The sequence below is a fragment of the Halichoeres trimaculatus genome, unplaced genomic scaffold (genome assembly GCF_033239565.1).
Source record: "Halichoeres trimaculatus isolate MK-OKI-2021-1 unplaced genomic scaffold, fHalTri1.1 fHalTri1_scaffold_2, whole genome shotgun sequence".
In the NCBI taxonomy this organism is placed as follows: Eukaryota; Metazoa; Chordata; class Actinopteri; order Labriformes; family Labridae; genus Halichoeres; species Halichoeres trimaculatus.
Window position 1 is genome coordinate 4,004,019 of NW_027437180.1, and position 18,214 is coordinate 4,022,232.

Here is an 18,214-nt window from a genome sequence, read left to right on the forward strand (position 1 = left end):
ACAGCAGCTTTCTCCAGAACAGCTGACTCCCAGTGTGTGAGAGCTGGACCCACACTTTCTTCCTTTGGTTGCTCAGCTCTTACTCAGTCACTCAGTCTTGCTCATGGCAGTTTTGTTTTTATTAAAGGCATGACAGCAGTGCTTGTGAGGATACAGTATTGTAACAAGACGAGTAGCAGAGAAGGGGACACTATCAGGAGTCTTGTCCCCACCTGTGAGGACAGCATACCATGTTGCCAAACGCAAATCAAAGAGACACCTGCAAACAAGCACCTGAACCAGCAGGTGTCTATTTCTGTGCAGAGTGTGAAGAGATTTAAAATTTCCACAAAAGCACCAATTGCAGCACAAATGTCCTAACTGAGGAAAGTAGATGGCTCCTTCTAGAAACACTGAATGAAACAGGGTTAATAAAATCACCAGTCATATCTACCAGGTTATGCTAAACCATGAGGCTCCAAAACGTACCAGATTAGGAGCAGCTCAGGAGCTGTGAGAGCCCGCTCTTCTTTGAGAGTAGAGCTGAAAAACACAATATTTCAAATAGGGCAGAACAGTCCCTTACTATAAACATCCCCTCTGCTGCCCATCCCATTATCTATCTACACAAACCTCGTCGAACTATCACAGGCGATGCTTTGTAATTGGGAAAAATCTGCTCTTCACAGAACAAAGTGTGTGGCCCTGAAAAGGACCTTTGAGTTTTGAAGCAGTATGATGTCGATGGTTTAACCTCCGAATCCGTACAGAGTGCGTCCCTGTCTCTTCAGAGCGTAAACCACGTCCATGGCGGTCACGGTCTTTCTCTTGGCGTGCTCGGTGTAGGTGACGGCGTCACGGATCACGTTCTCCAGGAAGACCTTGAGCACCCCGCGGGTCTCCTCGTAGATCAGACCGGAGATCCGCTTGACTCCGCCACGGCGAGCCAGACGGCGGATAGCGGGCTTGGTGATGCCCTGGATGTTATCACGGAGGACTTTACGGTGACGCTTAGCGCCTCCTTTACCGAGTCCTTTTCCTCCCTTTCCTCTTCCACTCATTTTCGATAGTCAGCTCTAGCGCACGATGTGGAGCTGAGTTGCAGTTTTCCTCTTGGGCCTGGTGGGACAGCTCAGAGCTTCTCTGCCCTTTTCTGTCCATCTGTTTGGTTAAGAGGAGGGGGGGGGGGGGGGGGGGGGGGGACTCAAGGCACAAGACACATGGAGATCAAGGCAATCACTTGTCTATTATAATCCATAAGACATGGAAAAATACACATGCATATATACACATACACCCGTTTACATACATATAGACATACACACACACACACACACACATACATACATATCTCTACATATATACACATATACATATACACAGAGACACACACCCTTTTTAATTTTTTTTTTTTTATTTTTTTATTTTTTTTTTTTTTTTTTTATTTTAATGGTTTTGTGTGTGCGTGCATGCGTGTGTGGTCATTTCCTCAGGCAGCTGCATGTTGAGCTTATTGGTTTGATGGGAGTTGAAGAGGTATCATGTTTGTTTGTCATCAGAGTTTATGATGGTAGAAAGGGGTGTATTGATCAGGTCCTTTGCTTCCATGATTGTTTTGCTGAGGGCTGGGTTGTTTGTGGCTGATTGGATGTATTGTCTGGTCAGTCGTATATGTCGGTCTTTAATAGTCTGGAGTCCTGAGAGTGTGTGTATGTAGTCTGTATTTATGAAAGATGGTAGTCTGTAGGCCAGTTTTATTGCTTTGTTTTGTATTTTCTGCAGTCGTTGGGTTTGGTAGTTGGAGGCGGTGATCCATGCTGGTACTGAGAATTCAAGGAGTGGTCTGATGTATGCAAGGTACACTTTTATTATTGTTGTGGGTGAGGCGCCATGCTTGCCGCAGAGGGCTTTGAGATGGTTTAGTCTATTGTTGGCTTTGTGCTCGATTGTAGTGATGTGGGTGGTCCAGGACATGTTTGTTTGGAATGTGGTGCCAAGGAAGGTGGCACTGTGACTGATCGGAAGTTGAGTGTTATGAAGAGTGACTGTAATGTTTGGTGACATGAGTCTTGGGTTGCGGGTGAAGATGACCAGTTGAGTTTTATTTGGGTTGAGGGTGATCCTCCAGAGGTTTGTCCAGTTCTCTATTTCTGTGATGCAATATTGGAGTTTTTTGGCAGCAAGCTGAGGTGATTTGGATGATGTCCAGTAGCAGAGGTCGTCGGCAAACTGGGACACTTGTGCAACGGTGGCTGGGGGGTAATATATATCAGAAACGTACAAGGTGAAAAGAAGTGGGCTGAGAACTGAACCTTGGGGGACTCCTGCTTGGGGGGTGAAAGGGGTGGATATTGCAGATGAGACCTTGACCTTTATCTGGCGTTGATGAAGAAAGCTGGTAATGAGTGACTGGGTGGAGGGTGGGAGTTGGAGGTTGGTGTCGAGAAGTCTGTAGATGAGTCCATTGTGCCAAAGTCTGTCGAATGCTTTGTCGATGTCGAAGAATATGGCCAGAGAGAGATGTTTTTTATTAAAGTTTCGGTGGATATGTTCTGATAGTCGGAGAGTGTTGTCAGTGGTGGTCCGTCCTTTTCTGAATCCAGCTTGGTGAAGTGAGATCAGTCCAAGTCCTTCTATATGAGTCGTAAGTCTACTGGTAATGATGCGTTCGAATAGTTTTCCAAGGTGGCTGAGTAGGCTGATCGGTCGGTAGCTTGAGGGGTTGTGTGGGTCTTTTCCGGGTTTGAGAATCATTCTGACCATTGCTGTTTTCCAGGGGGAGGGGAAGTGTCCATGAATGAGGCAGGCAGTGAACAGGTGGCTGAGATGAAGGAAGTAGATGGTGGGGGCTTGTTTGATTAATATGGTGTGTATTTGGTCTTCTCCTGGGGCTTTGTTTTTCATTTTCTTGAGTTGTTGTTGAATTTCCTTTATTGCGACAGGGTTAGTAAGTGGGTGTGGACTTGAGGGGAGCATCGGGAGGTTGGTGCGGTTTGCTATGTAATGGGATACTTCAGTGTCAACTTGGGTTTTCCAGCTGGAGTCAAAGAAGGGGTTGTCAGGGCATATGTGGATGGTTTTGAGATGTTGGCAGAAAATGGTTGCTTTGTCAATATTTTCTGTGTAGGTCTGTCCATTCTGTCTGATCGGTGCTATATTAGTTGTTTTGGTGTTTCCGTTGATGGATTTAATTTTTTGCCAGAATGTTTGTGGGTTGGTGTCTTGTTCCAGGGATTTGTAGAAATCTGTCCATTTGTTTTGTCGGTGAATGTGAAGCTGGGTTTTAATTGTATTTTTTATCCTGTTGAGTTCAGTTTTGTATTGTGGTGTCCTTGTCCGGATGTATTGCCTTCGTATTTTTCTTTTCTGGCTGATGAGATGGAGGAGGTGCATGGGCAATGGTGAGGATGGGGTATTGGTTGTTTTTTTGGGGATAGTTTCTTGGCGGGCTTGGGTGAGAATGTTTCCCAAATTATCTGCAGTGGAGTCCAAGTTTTCTGGGTGGAGAGATGGATTCAAAGCAGCGAGTCTGTCCATTATGTTTTTTCTGTACGTGTCCCAGTTTGCTTTCCTGTAATTGTATATAGTCCTTGTTGTTGTCTGAGGGTTGAAGCTGAAGGCAGTGATGACAGGTAGGTGGTCGCTGGAGAGATGATGGGTAGTTGTAAAGCTGTTGAGTTTTGTTGCCAGATCTGGAGTGGAGATGATGAGGTCCAGGATGTCCGTATTTCCAGTTTGTGGTGAGACATATGTGGGTTCATTGGTGTTGAGGATAGTGAGGTTGGTATCTTGTAGTATTTGTTTGAGTATTGTACCGTTGGTGTTGGTTTTATTGCAGTTGAAGTCTATGTGTTTTGAATTCAGGTCGCCCATAATGAGGGATAGCTGCGGTTTGGATGTATGGTGGAGAAGGGAAGCTGAAGGTTTTTTGTTGTGGAGCTGAGACACACTGCTCGCTGTATTAAACACTGCATGAGGACGTGCCAGAGCTCCGAGGCAGCGCTTTTCTTCCTCCTCTCCTTTCTGTCGTCTGTGTGGATTTCGATGTTTCTGGTAGATCAGCGCCCTCTGCTGAATCAGTTTCTCTTCTGCTGCTTTTGCCCTGATCAAGATGAGCAGAGACGACCACACGCCAACAAGTCCGCATCCTTTACAAGCGATCCATCAGTCAACTTTAAAGCACACAAACACCAAGATGGTGAAAACAGAGTAGAATCACAGCCTCATACACACATCTGTTCGAAGATCTGCGAGTGAGAGGATGTGTGATTTAAAGACAGCACGGTGGTATGGGAAGGAGTATCTAACAAAATAAGATCAAAAAACACTTAATGCTAAAGTGATTTTTTTTTTTTGCGTGGTTTTGATGTTTATATTCTGCTGCTCAAAAAGTATTAAAATAACACAATTATACACACTCAATGATGGATAGCAAACAATAGTTACGTATTGTAACTCCACATTCTATGAGTATAGGCTTCGCCCTTTAAGGCTATCACTAGTGGGTTAAAGGCGAAGCAGGATGTAGTCAATGCCTCACTGGGTCCTCATCCAAAAATCCCAACATCAAAGCTTCCAACAATAAACTCAGGTCCAGTCAAGTCCATTCACAGAATTCTGTATCATGTGAACACCTGTGCCCTGTATACGCAAACTGCGCAAAGCCAACTGCCTGATGATGTGTTCCTTATCAGCCTCCAGATAATGAATATTCATGATCCATAAGAGCTGACTCTGCTGGTCTGTTGCTGAAAAGCAGAGAAGACGACCGTTACGCATTGTAACAGTCAAACAATGACCAGAACAGACCAAATAACACATCTGTCTCATCCAAGACCAGAATGAATCCATTCATGTCCTTAACTATCACTCTGATAGGATTCCTAGCACAGAGTGGGAGATAGAGAAGAGGGAGACGTCCCTCAAAACCAAACAAATGAACATGAGGAAGACCAAGATGCTGCAGCGCAGATATCTTCCACTGACATCCCACTGTGCAAAGCCACAGAGGAGGAAATTCCTCTCGTAGAGTGCTCTGATGCGCTCCAGATGAAACATAAGTCTGTGAAATAGCCTCACACAACCAATGTGACAGGCGCTGAGCAGAGAGAGGGCGCCCCTGCGAGTGCTCTCTATGATGCACAAATAAACGCTGAGAGTGACGCAGCGACCCGCTGGGCGCTGAGAGCCGGCCACATACCTCCAGATCTTCTCTTCCTCTGACGTCTTCTGCATGTGCTCAACAAGAGAATGCAGATGCTGGCCGAACAGCGCGTCTGAGGAGGTGGGGCCCTCCAGCAGCTCCTTCTTAACTTGCTCAGGGATCGAGATGGACAGACCGAGCCACATGTTGCGGTGTATCTGGTGCTGCGAGGCCATGACGCGGGCTGATGCCATCACTACGGAGGCGCAGAGCGGGATTATCACGCTCGCTGCCTTGCTAAGCTCCTCTGCTCGTTCAGTCAGCTACTCAGAATCCGCTGCTGTCTGCGTAATGGAGTACGCCAGCAGAGTGATGTCGTTGGCTGCTGCTGACGCCTGGCTGGCACACTGGTGGGACCTGTTTGTGAAAATGATCTGTGATCTGGGCCCGGGGAGAGGGGAGGGCCTGTCGTTGGCCGCAAATTGGGTTCGGTCGAACCCTGAAGACAGCCGCCAGGCCTGGATCAAATGGAGGAACAGGCGGGAAGCCCTCATCCGTGAGCCCCTCGACTCTAGTGATGGGAGCTTATGTAACCGCCGGCACCTGGAGCTCCCTTGGTTCAGTCACAGGCCCGGGCTGGTAAGGGATAATGGCAGGAAAACGCGGCCAGGTGGGCTCACGGCGGGCCATGTGCGCTGCTGCAAAAACAGCCCGCCATATCATCAAGTTCAGCCAGAGCCGGAGCTGCGGGCACGGAGAGAACTTTGTATGCTGCTGCCCTCTCGATGATGCCGGGAAACTCCTGGACGAGTGCTCCGATGACCAGCAGAGAGGTGGTCGACCACAGGGGGACCCCAGCAAAACCTGAGCGAGCCCCCACGTGCTCATCCTCGAAGTCAGTCTCCTCCAGCTGGAGTGAGACTGACAGTTCCTCCTCAGGGCCGACTTCATCCTGGCCCTGTGAGTAGGTTGATGGCTTCCTCCAGACTGCAAGTGTCGGCGACAGTAAAATCATCCTCAGCAGCGTCTGTGAAAAAATCCACCCGATGCCCCTTCTCCACTGGGGAAAACAGCTTGCAGTACAGGCACTTCTCGGGCAAAGTCAACGCTTGCACGGCGTGCTCCGGGCCAGGGCAGGACTCGGACGGTCTCCGACGAAGCTATACCTGCTGCTACTGTTGTTCTTCTAGTGCTGCTTCATGAGGCTGAAGAAAAAGAGGGAGCAGATTGTATGAACCCGCAGCTATTTATAGGCAGGTAACACGGGAGGCTCATCACGTGGGTGGGCGTGGACCAAGGTTTTTCAGTGCTGCGCTGACGCACAAGGGTGAACCCACTAGCGATAGCCTTAAAGGGCGAAGCCTATACGAAATAGAACTGACTCTCAGTCCTCAATGCTGCTAAAATCAACCTCAGAAACATGCTCCTCAGTGAGCTATAGGCTGTAGCAACATACACAAACACAAACACAAACACACACACCCACACACACACACACACACACACACACACACACACACACACACACACACACACACATACATACATCCACAGAAAGCTGAGAACTTTAGCACATCAAACACACACAAACACGTGTTTATAGCATATATCAGGACGTTTGACTAATCTGTGAAAAATGAGGACACGCCTTTGCCAAGCTCCTAGAGACCTGGGGACCAAAAGCTTTTACTTTCTTTGACCCCAGGAACAAGTATATGTTGAGATTTTGGCTAGAGCAATAATTTGGTCAAGCCTGACTGTTCTGCTACTTTTGAGGACACCGTCATGTTTTTGTGACATATAAGAGACAAACCATCACACACAGATATTTCAGGTTTATGTCAAATTTGAAACCCCTGGACACACACATTTTTCAGGTGTACAGGACTTCTAAAGACTAGTAAAAGTAGAGTATTTCTTTAACTAGGCTTCTGCTACATGTGTGAAATATCCAACTAATAGGCATACATTAACTCTAAAAGATTTTTTTGATGTTCCAATTAACACAAATGGAGCGAAGCCTGTGAGCTAGTTCAGGCAGACAACTCAAGTTGCACTGCTATGCACATATCCTGTGTCCCACTCTTCATAACCATCTTCCAATTACATCCTTTGTCTCTTAATTTGGTGGTCTATTTCATCTGGGAATGTCCCATCTCTCCCTCTACCTGTCAATGTCTCTGCTGCCCTGCATTTGTACTGCTGCATGTTCTTTCATTCCCACCACCATCCCAGCATCCACCTGCAGGCTCAGGGATTGTGTTTATCAACTTAACTGTGAGGAGTGATGGGGCCGGAGCCTGGGCACCAAACATACATCTGCTTGCTGCTACAATAAACAATTAAATAGTGAGTTGCCTGACTGAATTTGGTAAAACTGACCTGGATGAGGCAACTTTTAAGTTGACAGCTAAAAATGTGGTCAGTTTACTTTTAAAATGTTATAATTGTATTGCATTTATACCAGTTGAGGTATTCGTTGATGCAAATAAAAACTTGAATGACTTTCTGCCTTTTTGAATTTTTAATTGTTAGCATACATTTGTGGACCACAAAATATTCAAACCTAGCTTTGTTTCCGTCAAGCCAGTAACTCAGATGTACTGACTGACTAGAACGCATTTTAAACTTGCAAGGCAAAATAACAGCCAAACATCACAGTTAAAAGAATGTTGTGTATATGCCTGGATGTAACAATTCCAAAGAACGGTTTATCTGAAACTTTCTCACTGGATGAAACTGAACCAGGAGAATGGGGATTGAAGGGGAAAAAAAACGTGCTGATTATTCCAAGCATTTTGCAGCACAGAGCAACATAGAAATCTAAAAATGGCAACAACAAAATAGGGCAAAAAAAAAAAAATTCAATCTTATATGAACTCAACCTGGGCCACATTTTTCCTTTATTTAGTTTTATCTATTAATCTTCCTTCTTAATGATATGATTCTGTTGTGAAGGTAGAACTTGATGGCAGCCCAATCTCTGTTTTTCAGAGCCCGTGCCTCAGCCTCGAGGCAGGATTCACAGTCACTTTTACCTGGTACTTTAAAACTTGTGATGAAATGTGACATGTGCCTTTCAACTGCCTTCACCTCCTCAATGGTCCACCTGCTTCTCCCCTTCCTAGCTGTAATAAGTGGGAAAAAAGAAAATCTCTTAAAACTCAAACAAAGGCTTTACTAAAGTCAACAATGCAGATTAGGATACACTGGTTTTCAGTGGAGTTTGAGTGAATGGATTAGATATGACTGATGGCTCATGCCATAGAACCAGACCACAACCAGTGTGTGAATGTGGTGTGATTGGGTGAAAGACTTGAAAAGTGCTATATAAGTATATAAGTACCATCACCTAGCTCTAAACAAAACCGTTCCATTAGAGGATGTTGATGAAACCTTGAGTACTAAGTTTCTCTGGGAATCTAGAGGAATGAGTAACAATATGTATTATGATAAAAGCACATGCCCATATACTGCCATGCACAAGAAGAATGCATCTTTTTTTTATCATAATTAATCACAACAAATTTTTTGGGGGTGCTTTTAATATTCTACCATTTCTTTGTTGACTGATGCCAGTTTTTTTTGGAGTGTCCCTCATGTAGTCCAGGGTGGGTGAGCAAAGAGTGTCCCTCATGTTGTCCAGGGTGGGTGAGCAAAGAGTGTCCCTCATGTTGTCCAGGGTGGGTGAGCAAGGAGTGTCCCTCATGTTGTCCAGGGTGGGTGAGCAAAGAGTGTCCATGTTGTCCAGGGTGGGTGAGGCAGAAATGTCCATGTTACCCAGCATTGTTGAGTCAAGTGCACGGCTTGAGTCCTCAGAAATCTCAGTTCTTGAGCCTTTGAAAGACACTGTATGGAGCATTAGCACAGTAGTACCACATGGTACTGCTCAAAAGCAGGCAAGTACCTAGCTATTGTGCTATCACACCTCTCCAAACAAAAACTGCCAAACAACACCATGCCCATTTCTCAATGTGTCACAGTGAGTTTTTATCAATTATGCACTAATTTTTATAACTTGTGGTTTAAAAGTGTGGTTTAAGTGTTATTAAATTTATCTGATAGGACCTCCTATACATGTAATCAAGGCAATGACTGACAGCTGATGCTGACTGGACCTGACTCTGCAATGTGTAGCTGGCAGAAAGGAGCAGAGACTTTAGGAGAGGCAGGTGCGACAGGGAAGCACAAGAAACAGGTCAGACCGGGCTACACAGAAAGGACCCTTGAGAAAGAAAAAGGATCAATACGGAAGACGCCTGGATGTGTTGGTTATATCTTCATGGACCAGGATTGACCTACTATTATAACCTAATTATAACCTACCATAGATTAGTCTACTATGGAGAAGGATTGATAAAACACCAAAATACAGATAAGCAAAGGAAAGTTATCAAGCCTGAGCCAAGTCGACGTGTGTGTGTGTGTGTGTGTGTGTGTGATTTTGCTTGCTGTATGGTTTTATTACTAAAGATGTGGGCCGGGACAACACGTGGGTGAGGGACGCAAAGGACTACCGGGAACTGTAAAGAGAATGATAAAACTCTCATTATAAAGCTAAGGAAAGGGGTTGAACCTTTGCTTACTGGAGTGTGTGTGTGTCAGGACACATGGGCCCATAACTCAGTTCCTCCTCCTTAAAGAGTAGCGTAGCAGAGAAGTTAAAGAGACGCAAAGAAGGCTGAAGAGGTGCTGCAGAGGATAAGGCATGTCTTTCCACAAGAACCAAGGAATGACTTCCTTTTATTACTATTGGGACTCTTAAAGTGCCTTTAACCACTAGGCCTTTGTAGTTTTAGCTATGAAACAATTATTAGTTGTTCTAACAATATGATGACACAGTAACACACTCTTCAGACACTAGTGGAGACCAAATGAGGACAACCACCAAAACACACTGTCACATGTTCTAACAATATGAGGACACAGTTACACAGTCTCTTCAGACACTAGATGACATCAAATGAGGAAGTCCACCTAAACGCACTGTCACATTTTCCTACAAAATGAGGACAAAGTTACGCAGACTCTTCAGGAACTAGTTGAGACCAAATGAGGACATACACCTAAACACACTGTCAAATGTTCTAACAATATGAGGACACAGAAACACGGACTCTTTAGAAACTAGTTGAGACCAAACGAGGACATCCACCTAAACACACTGTCAGATTTTCGAACAATTTGAGGCCACAGTTACTCACACTCTTCAGACACTAGTTGAGAAAAATAAGGACGTCCATCTAAACACATTGTCACATGTTCTAACAATATGAGGACACAGTTGCACACCCTCTTCAAACACTAGTTGAGACCAAATGGGGACATCCAACTAAAAACACTCTCACATTGTCTAACAATATGAGGACAGAGTTACACAGACTTTTACACACTGTCACTTTTGTAATAATATGAAAAAAGAGTTACACAGACATTTCAGACACTAGTTGAGACCAAATGAGGATGTCAAACTTAACACATTGTCAAATGTTTTAACAAAATAAGGACTCAGTTACACACACTCTTCAGACACTAGTTGACATGCACCTAAACACTCTGTCAGATTTTTGTACAATTTGAGGACACAGTTACAGTCACTCTTCAGACACAAGATGAGACCAAATGAGGAAGTCAACCTAAACACGGTGTCAAATGTTCCATCAATATGAGGAAAAAGTAACACAGACTCTTCAGACACTAGATGAGACCAAATGAGGACTTCTACCTTAACAAACTGTCACATGTTCTAACAATATAAGGACACAGTTACACACCCTTTTCAGATACAAGCTGAGACCAAATGAGGGCATCCACCTAAACACACTGTCACATGTTCTAACAATATAAGGACACAGTTACACAGACTCTTCAGACACTAGTTGAGACCAAATAAGGAAATCAACCTAAACACACTGCCAAATATTTTAACAATATGAGGAAACAGCTACACAGACTGTTCAGACATTAGTTGACACCAAATGAGGACATCCACTTGAACACATTTTCACATGTTTGAACAATATGAGGACACAGTTACATACATTCTTCAGACATTAGACAAGACAAAATGAGGACGTCCACTTAAGAACATTGTCACATTTTTTAACAATATGAGGACACAGTTACACACACTTGTCAGACACTAGTTGAGACCAAATGAGGACATCCACCTAAACACACTGTCAAATGTTCTAACAATATAAGGACACAGTTACACAGACTCTTCAGACACTAGTTGAGACAAAATGAGAACACCCTTCTAAGCACAGTCACATGTTTTAACAATATGAGGACAGAGTTACACACATTCTTCAGACACTAGATGAGACCAAATGAGTATGTCCACCTAAACACAGCTCCGGCTCAGCTCCCTCTTCACCACGACAGACCTGTGCAGAGTCCGCATTACTGTGGACGCCGCACTGATCCGCCTGCCGATCTCTCACTCCATCTTTCCCTCACTCGTGAACAAGACCCCGAGATACTTAAACTCCTCCACTTGGGGCAGGATCTCATCCCCGACCTGGAGTGGGCACTCCACCCTTTTCCGGCTGAGGACCATGGACTCGGATTTGGAGGTGCTGATTCTCATCCCAGCCGCTTCACACTGGGCTGCGAACCACTCCAGAGAGAGTTGAAGGTCACGGCTTGATGAAGCCAACAGGACCACATCATCTGCAAAAAGCAGTGACCCAATCCTGAGGTCACCAAACCGGACCCCCTTGACACCCTGGCTGCGCCTAGAAATTCTGTCCATAAAAGTTATGAACAGAATCGGTGACAAAGGGCAGCCCTGGCGGAGTCCAACCCTCACTGGAAACGCGACTTTGCAACATCGCGTGGACATCGGGGGCAGTGCCTCTGGATTGGCAGACCGGGGTGGTGGTCCCCCTTTTTAAGAAGGGGGACTGGAGGCTGTGTTTCAACTTCAGGGGGAGCACACTCCTCAGCCTCCCTGGTAAGGTCTATTCGGGGGTTCTGGAGAGGAGGGTCCGTAAGAAAGTCGAACCCTCTTTTTATTTTTTATTTATCTATTTATTTTGAAGTGTTATTATTACCATTATTGTTATTATTATTATTATTATTATTATTATTATTATTATTTCAATTGTTATTTTTTTCTCTATCCTGTTGGCTGTATAACTGCTCTGTAACATCCCTCAGCCTGATACCCATCTCTCTACTCCTCTGCCATGTTTTTATATGTCAAAGCACTTTGTAAACATTTTGTTTTTAAAGGTGCTAAATACTAATACAAATAAATAAAGTCATATATGTATATATATATATATATATATATATATATATATATATATATATATATATATATATATATATATATGATAAAAAAAGAGGTAGCCTACAACAAAACTGTGCAATAGAAAGAAGGGGTAGAGGGCAGAGGGGTAATATACTTTATTGGACTGTTAATAATGTATTCAAACCTTCTTTTAATGTGTAAGATAGTGTTAGTGACATTTGAGTACTCACTGAGTGACGTCAGTCAAAGTGTGTGAAAAGTGCTTTAAGTTCCAAAACTGGCCACTAGTTGGCGTGGCCGACAGTGAGCAAACTTGACAAACACACACACACACACTGAATTTCATAGACTGTGATATTTTAGGACATCCAAGTTTTATGGTCATGGAGCATGTTGGATCGGTTTTGAATGCTGTAGAATACTTAAGAAACATAGGGCATCATAAATGTACTTAGTTTGCTTCTCTGAGAGTGTAGGAAGTGTGTCTACAATGCAAGAATGTCTTGAAAAATGAGGATGTCAAAAATGTCCTCATTTTTCCCAGCGTCCTCATGTTGAAGGTGTGTTATCATAAAAATGTACTGATATGTCATGAAAACAAATGCATACCACACACACACAAACACACACACAAACACACACACACACACACATGCACACGCACACACACACACACACAGACACAGACACACACACACACACACACACACACACACACACACACACACACACAGACACAGACACACACACAAACACACACACACACACACACACACACACACACACACACACACACACACACACACAGACAAACACACACACACACACACACACACACACACACACACTGAAAAAGGTGCCTTGTATCAGAGTGCTGTGCCTGGTCTTGAGAAGCCTGAGGACTCCAACAAATGAAACACACACACATACACACACAAATGAAAAAAAAACATCCTTCGCACCTGCAAAAGCATTCTATGCCATCTGACTGTTGGGGAGTGTAGGCTACCCTTTGATCTTTTATGATTTCCTTTGATATGTATAAAAAAATTAAACTTCAAACAAAAAAAAATCCTTTCATCAAGCAAGTATTTAACTAAATCAGAGCTTGGCTGGTCATTTCCCATAAGAGCAGCCATGAAGCGACATCTAACTTTGGAGCAGGTAGTGCTAGCATGTCTTCAGGCTTCTGAAGAAACCGAGGAGGAACTTAGCTGCCCAGACTCCCCTTGGAGCCAGGAGGTTTCAGAGGAGGAGTACCTGCCTGGGCCCGGCAGCTTGAGGGACAAGGAGGAGACAAAGGATGAGGAGACAGAGGATGAAGAGATGAAGGAGGAGGAGGAGATGGAGGAGGTAATGGAGGAGGACAAAGAAGAGGAAGAGGACATCGACCAAGAGGAGGTAGAGGCAGCAGCACAGTCCAGCACTGAGTGGAAATCCAAAAATGGAGCAAACCTGTGGTCTCCATCACACCACGAGATCCTGCCATATTACCCGCCTGCCATTTTGAGACCAGGGCCAACGCTTTTTGCTGTTGCAAGAATAAGGGATCCTCAGAGTGCCTTTGATGTCTTTTTCCCAGAAGACATCCTGCAGCTGGTCCTGGGCTATACCAACCTGGAGGGCCAACGGTCAGTGGAAAGATTTGGATATGATTGAGCTGCGTGCTTCCTTGGGGCTACTTTTTCTGGCTGGCCTGTATAGATCTCTGCACAAATCCGTTTTAAGCTTGTGGGAAAATGATACAGGCAGAGCAATTTTTTCAGCTACCACGCCCAAGGACCGCTTTATGCAAATTAACCAGGCTCTGAGATTTGACGACAAACTCTCCCGACCACAACGCCATAGGAGAGAAAAGCTGGCCCCAGTTCGTGATCTGTGGGCCAGGTGGAGCAGCCTGCTGCCCATGATGTACAACCCAGGGAGGGATATCTGTGTTGATGAGCAGCTGGTCCCATTTAGGGGCCGCTGCTCATTCCGCCAGTATATGCCATCGAAGTCAGCCAAGTATGGCTTAAAGATCTGGGCCCTCTGTGATGTTAAGACGTTGTATGCGCTGAGGCTCCAGGTCTACACGGGGACGTCTGGCTCTGCTCCACCAGAACGTCAACAGGGGATGTGAGTTGTGCTGGAGCTCACGGATGGCCTCCAGGGCTACACAGTAACAACCAACAACTTCTTTACTCCTTCCCCCTGGCTGAGGAGCTTCTGAAAAACAAGATGGCCCTGGTCGGGACAGTGCGGGCAAACAAGCCTGAGCTTCACCAAAAGTTGGTTGAAATGAGGGGCAGACAAGTTCTCTCATCTTTGTTTGCCTTTGCTCAAAACAAGGCAATCGTGTCATATGTGCCTAAAAAAAAACATAAACGTCCTCCTCCTGAGCACACGACACAGAGAGCCAGAGGTTGAAGCATCAGGATCCAGAAAACCGAAAATTATCCTGGACTACAACTGATGTAAAGGGGGTGTCGACCATCTGGTCCAGGTAATTACACAACTCTTTTTTTTTTTTTTTTTTTTTTACTGTTACTCATTTCATGTTATTGTGTGATATAGCAATAAACTATTTTCTTTATTTCTTTCTGTATTTTTTAATCAGGATGTGTAAAAACATTTTCACATTTATTTATTTATTGCTTTTCCCTTTTTTTTAACCTTTTGCATGTGGGACATACTCCTGCCGCAGGAAGACATGCCGCTGGCCTGTGTGCCTGTTCTTCCACATGGTTGACGTCTCCTGCTTTAATGCTTTCATCCTCTTCACATCTATTCAACCCTCCTGGAACAGAAGGAAGCTCTCCAAGAGGCGTCTGTTCCTGCAGGAGCTCAGGAAAGTTAAAAGTTATATAAAACTTTATATTTTTAGATAGGTCTGAAGTAGTTTAATAGATTTAATGCAGTGAAAGCTTAAAAAATATCAATTCAATATTGTTTTCTAGCTTAATATTGAGGGCAGACGTTTTGTCCATTAAGTGTACTCACGTGTAGAAATTTTTTGTACTTCTGGGGGTTAAACCACATTTTCTAAAAATAACAAAAAAAAAAAAAAAAAAAAAAATTGGTGTTGTTTACATGACTTGAATTTTAGAGATCTGGTCAAGGGACAGCTCAATAGAAAGTAGGCCTATCCTGAAGAAAAAAAAAAGATGATTTTTTTAAAATATATTTTTTGGTTATCTCTGTCTTATTTTATTGTTTTTGTTTAAATAGTTTATAAGAAAAGACCTTTGCAACCATATATGACTGAAGACATTTTGTTAACTCTTTCGATGTCAGGGAATAGCAATTTGGACACTTTCAGTAGAATGCCCCATGAATGTTGTAAATTGTAGTTGATAGTCTTCTTAATGTTATTTTCAGTCTGCAACTAACAGAGTCACATTTGGACATTTGTCCAAGATCAATCATTCTTTCCCAGTCATCTCTGTGCGTAATGGCGAGCTATTCACTTCCACTCGTCGAAACTTCTCCCTCTCTCACACACACAAAAACTTTGTTTTTGGCTTACATGGTCGAAGATGGCTGAACACTTAAATGATCGAGGCACCATTGCTCGAGTTCGGTAGCCTACGGGATGGATGATTAACGACCATTTTATGTACCTTTCAAGGGGTACCATGACTGCTACTTTGTTAATAATAGTTTTCTCCATGGTACTCTTGACAGGAAGTGGTCTCTCTGGTGGAGGTGTGTGGCTCTTAAAAGAGCCTTTGTGTTGTTAGCAGTCAGGTATGAGACTTTACTTCTTGGCGGCCTTCTCGGTCTTCTTGGGCAGCAGGACAGCCTGGATGTTGGGCAGCACGCCGCCCTGAGCGATGGTCACTCCGCCCAGCAGCTTGTTGAGCTCCTCGTCGTTGCGCACAGCCAGCTGCAGGTGACGGGGGATGATACGGGTCTTCTTGTTGTCACGAGCGGCGTTTCCGGCCAACTCCAGGATCTCAGCGGTCAGGTACTCCAGCACAGCCGCCAGGTAGACGGGGGCACCGGCTCCAACACGCTGGGCATAGTTTCCTTTACGCAGCAGTCTGTGGACACGACCCACGGGGAACTGGAGCCCGGCACGGGATGAACGGGTCTTGGCCTTAGCTCTGGCTTTACCGCCGGTTTTGCCTCTTCCACTCATGGTTGGTTCTTCTTCAGCCTGGATCCAGAGAAATGTCCTCAACGCCTCAAAGTCCCCTGATATAGGCTGAGAGCGCGCGCTTTTCCCCGGCGCACCAACCAGTAAGGAGGCTTTGAGCAGAGCAGCAGAGGGCGGACCGAGCTCAGCTCCGCTCCACCATGCTCTTCAATGAGCAGCAGAGCCTTAGCGGGGGCTCTGTCCCCCTCCTCTGCGGGGCTGAGCTCCAGGAGCGGCCTCTCACCAATCAGCAGCTGCAGCTCTCAAGCAGCGTCACCGTTTCACAGCCGCTCCTCCGCTTTAAGAGCAGCAAGGCTCCGCTCTGCTACACGTATTTCTCCAAGTCAGAGAAAGAAGACAGCATGGCAAGAACCAAGCAGACCGCTCGTAAATCCACCGGAGGCAAAGCCCCCAGGAAGCAGCTGGCCACCAAGGCTGCCCGGAAGAGCGCCCCGGCCACCGGCGGCGTCAAGAAGCCTCACCGTTACAGGCCCGGGACCGTGGCTCTCCGGGAGATCCGCCGCTACCAGAAATCCACCGAGCTGCTCATCCGCAAGCTGCCCTTCCAGCGCCTGGTCCGAGAAATCGCTCAGGACTTCAAGACCGACCTGCGCTTCCAGAGCTCTGCTGTCATGGCTCTGCAGGAGGCCAGCGAGGCTTACCTGGTGGGGCTGTTCGAGGACACCAACCTGTGCGCCATCCACGCCAAGAGAGTCACCATCATGCCCAAAGACATCCAGCTGGCCCGCCGCATCCGTGGAGAGAGAGCTTAGACTGTCTGCAGCTCAATAACAACAACACAAAGGCTCTTTTAAGAGCCACCACACCAACAAAAGAGCCCAATCCCGCAGAAAATGGAAATCAAAAGGAAGTCTCTAAAAGACATTCTAAATGCAACAAAAAACATTAAGGAAATTTCGGCATCGTGAAAAACTATAATTCAGGCCTACTTATATTTTATTTTCACTAAATGTGAAATCAAAGGTATTAACTCCAACGCTGAAGAAACAGTTAATACTGTTAAGGAGGCAGAAAAGAGCTCTCCTCCACACGTCCTAAGCACCGCTCCACGAAACAGCCCAATGCTGCCACACAGTGGTGCTTTGTAACTCCTGCAATGAGTCTTCAATTTCAAATTGAAAACTATTACTACAGCAGAATTTTTTCTTCAATAACTGAATTCTTTTATGTTCTAACGAGGTTTTGTCCAAGGAGCAGTAAATACTTTCTAAGCCACAGAAATAAATCCTGTGTTGACTTAACAAAGAGACCATCCTTCCTATGTGGCTCACACACCTGCTGTTGCTTTCACTGACTGTAGACTTTGAACTGTTGAAAAACATCAAGCAAGGAGTCAGATACACCATGAAATGTTTGCTTCAGTTTTGACTGGAGAAGGGAATCCTGTTTATCTTAGCTGTTAAAACAGCTTCATGATGTTTGTGTTTCTCTCATTTGTTTACATCACACAGTAACTTATGCATGGTGTTGAGTTGACATTAACAGCAGAAACCAGTGTTTTGTTACCTGTTTGTTTTTGTTATTTCCCTTTGTTCACAGAAAGTTTTCTCTTCACTCCCTCTGTGTCCTCTTCCTCTGGAAGTGTAACGTTGCTGTCGCTGTCCGAGGTGCTGAACAACAACAGATAAAACCTGAAAACCTGCTGTCAATTGTATTAAAGCTCTTCAAAGAACCACCTCATTTACCCCAC

At 45.0% G+C, this 18,214-nt stretch overlaps 4 protein-coding genes across 4 annotated transcripts in view; 1 reads left to right on the plus strand and 3 right to left on the minus strand.

The window, feature by feature from the left end:
* The window catches only part of LOC141810945 (NLR family CARD domain-containing protein 3-like), a 482,659-nt gene that overhangs the window by 75,206 nt on the left and 389,239 nt on the right, over positions 1-18,214 (minus strand). The window lies entirely within an intron of this gene.
* Positions 716-1,045, minus strand: LOC141806820 (histone H4). Its single transcript, XM_074692505.1, has one exon. The coding sequence runs from the start codon at positions 1,038-1,040 to the stop codon at positions 729-731; it is 312 nt and encodes a 103-aa protein (XP_074548606.1). The 5' UTR covers positions 1,041-1,045; the 3' UTR covers positions 716-728.
* Positions 16,102-16,506, minus strand: LOC141806403 (histone H2A). Its single transcript, XM_074691921.1, has one exon. The coding sequence runs from the start codon at positions 16,504-16,506 to the stop codon at positions 16,123-16,125; it is 384 nt and encodes a 127-aa protein (XP_074548022.1). The 3' UTR covers positions 16,102-16,122.
* Positions 16,866-17,276, plus strand: LOC141806216 (histone H3). Its single transcript, XM_074691574.1, has one exon. The coding sequence runs from the start codon at positions 16,866-16,868 to the stop codon at positions 17,274-17,276; it is 411 nt and encodes a 136-aa protein (XP_074547675.1).

Bases quoted from the DNA above. Each gene is read 5' to 3' on its own strand.
- LOC141806820 (XM_074692505.1), bottom strand. From the start codon at position 1,040: ATGAGTGGAAGAGGAAAGGGAGGAAAAGGACTCGGTAAAGGAGGCGCT.
- LOC141806403 (XM_074691921.1), bottom strand. From the start codon at position 16,506: ATGAGTGGAAGAGGCAAAACCGGCGGTAAAGCCAGAGCTAAGGCCAAG.
- LOC141806216 (XM_074691574.1), top strand. From the start codon at position 16,866: ATGGCAAGAACCAAGCAGACCGCTCGTAAATCCACCGGAGGCAAAGCC.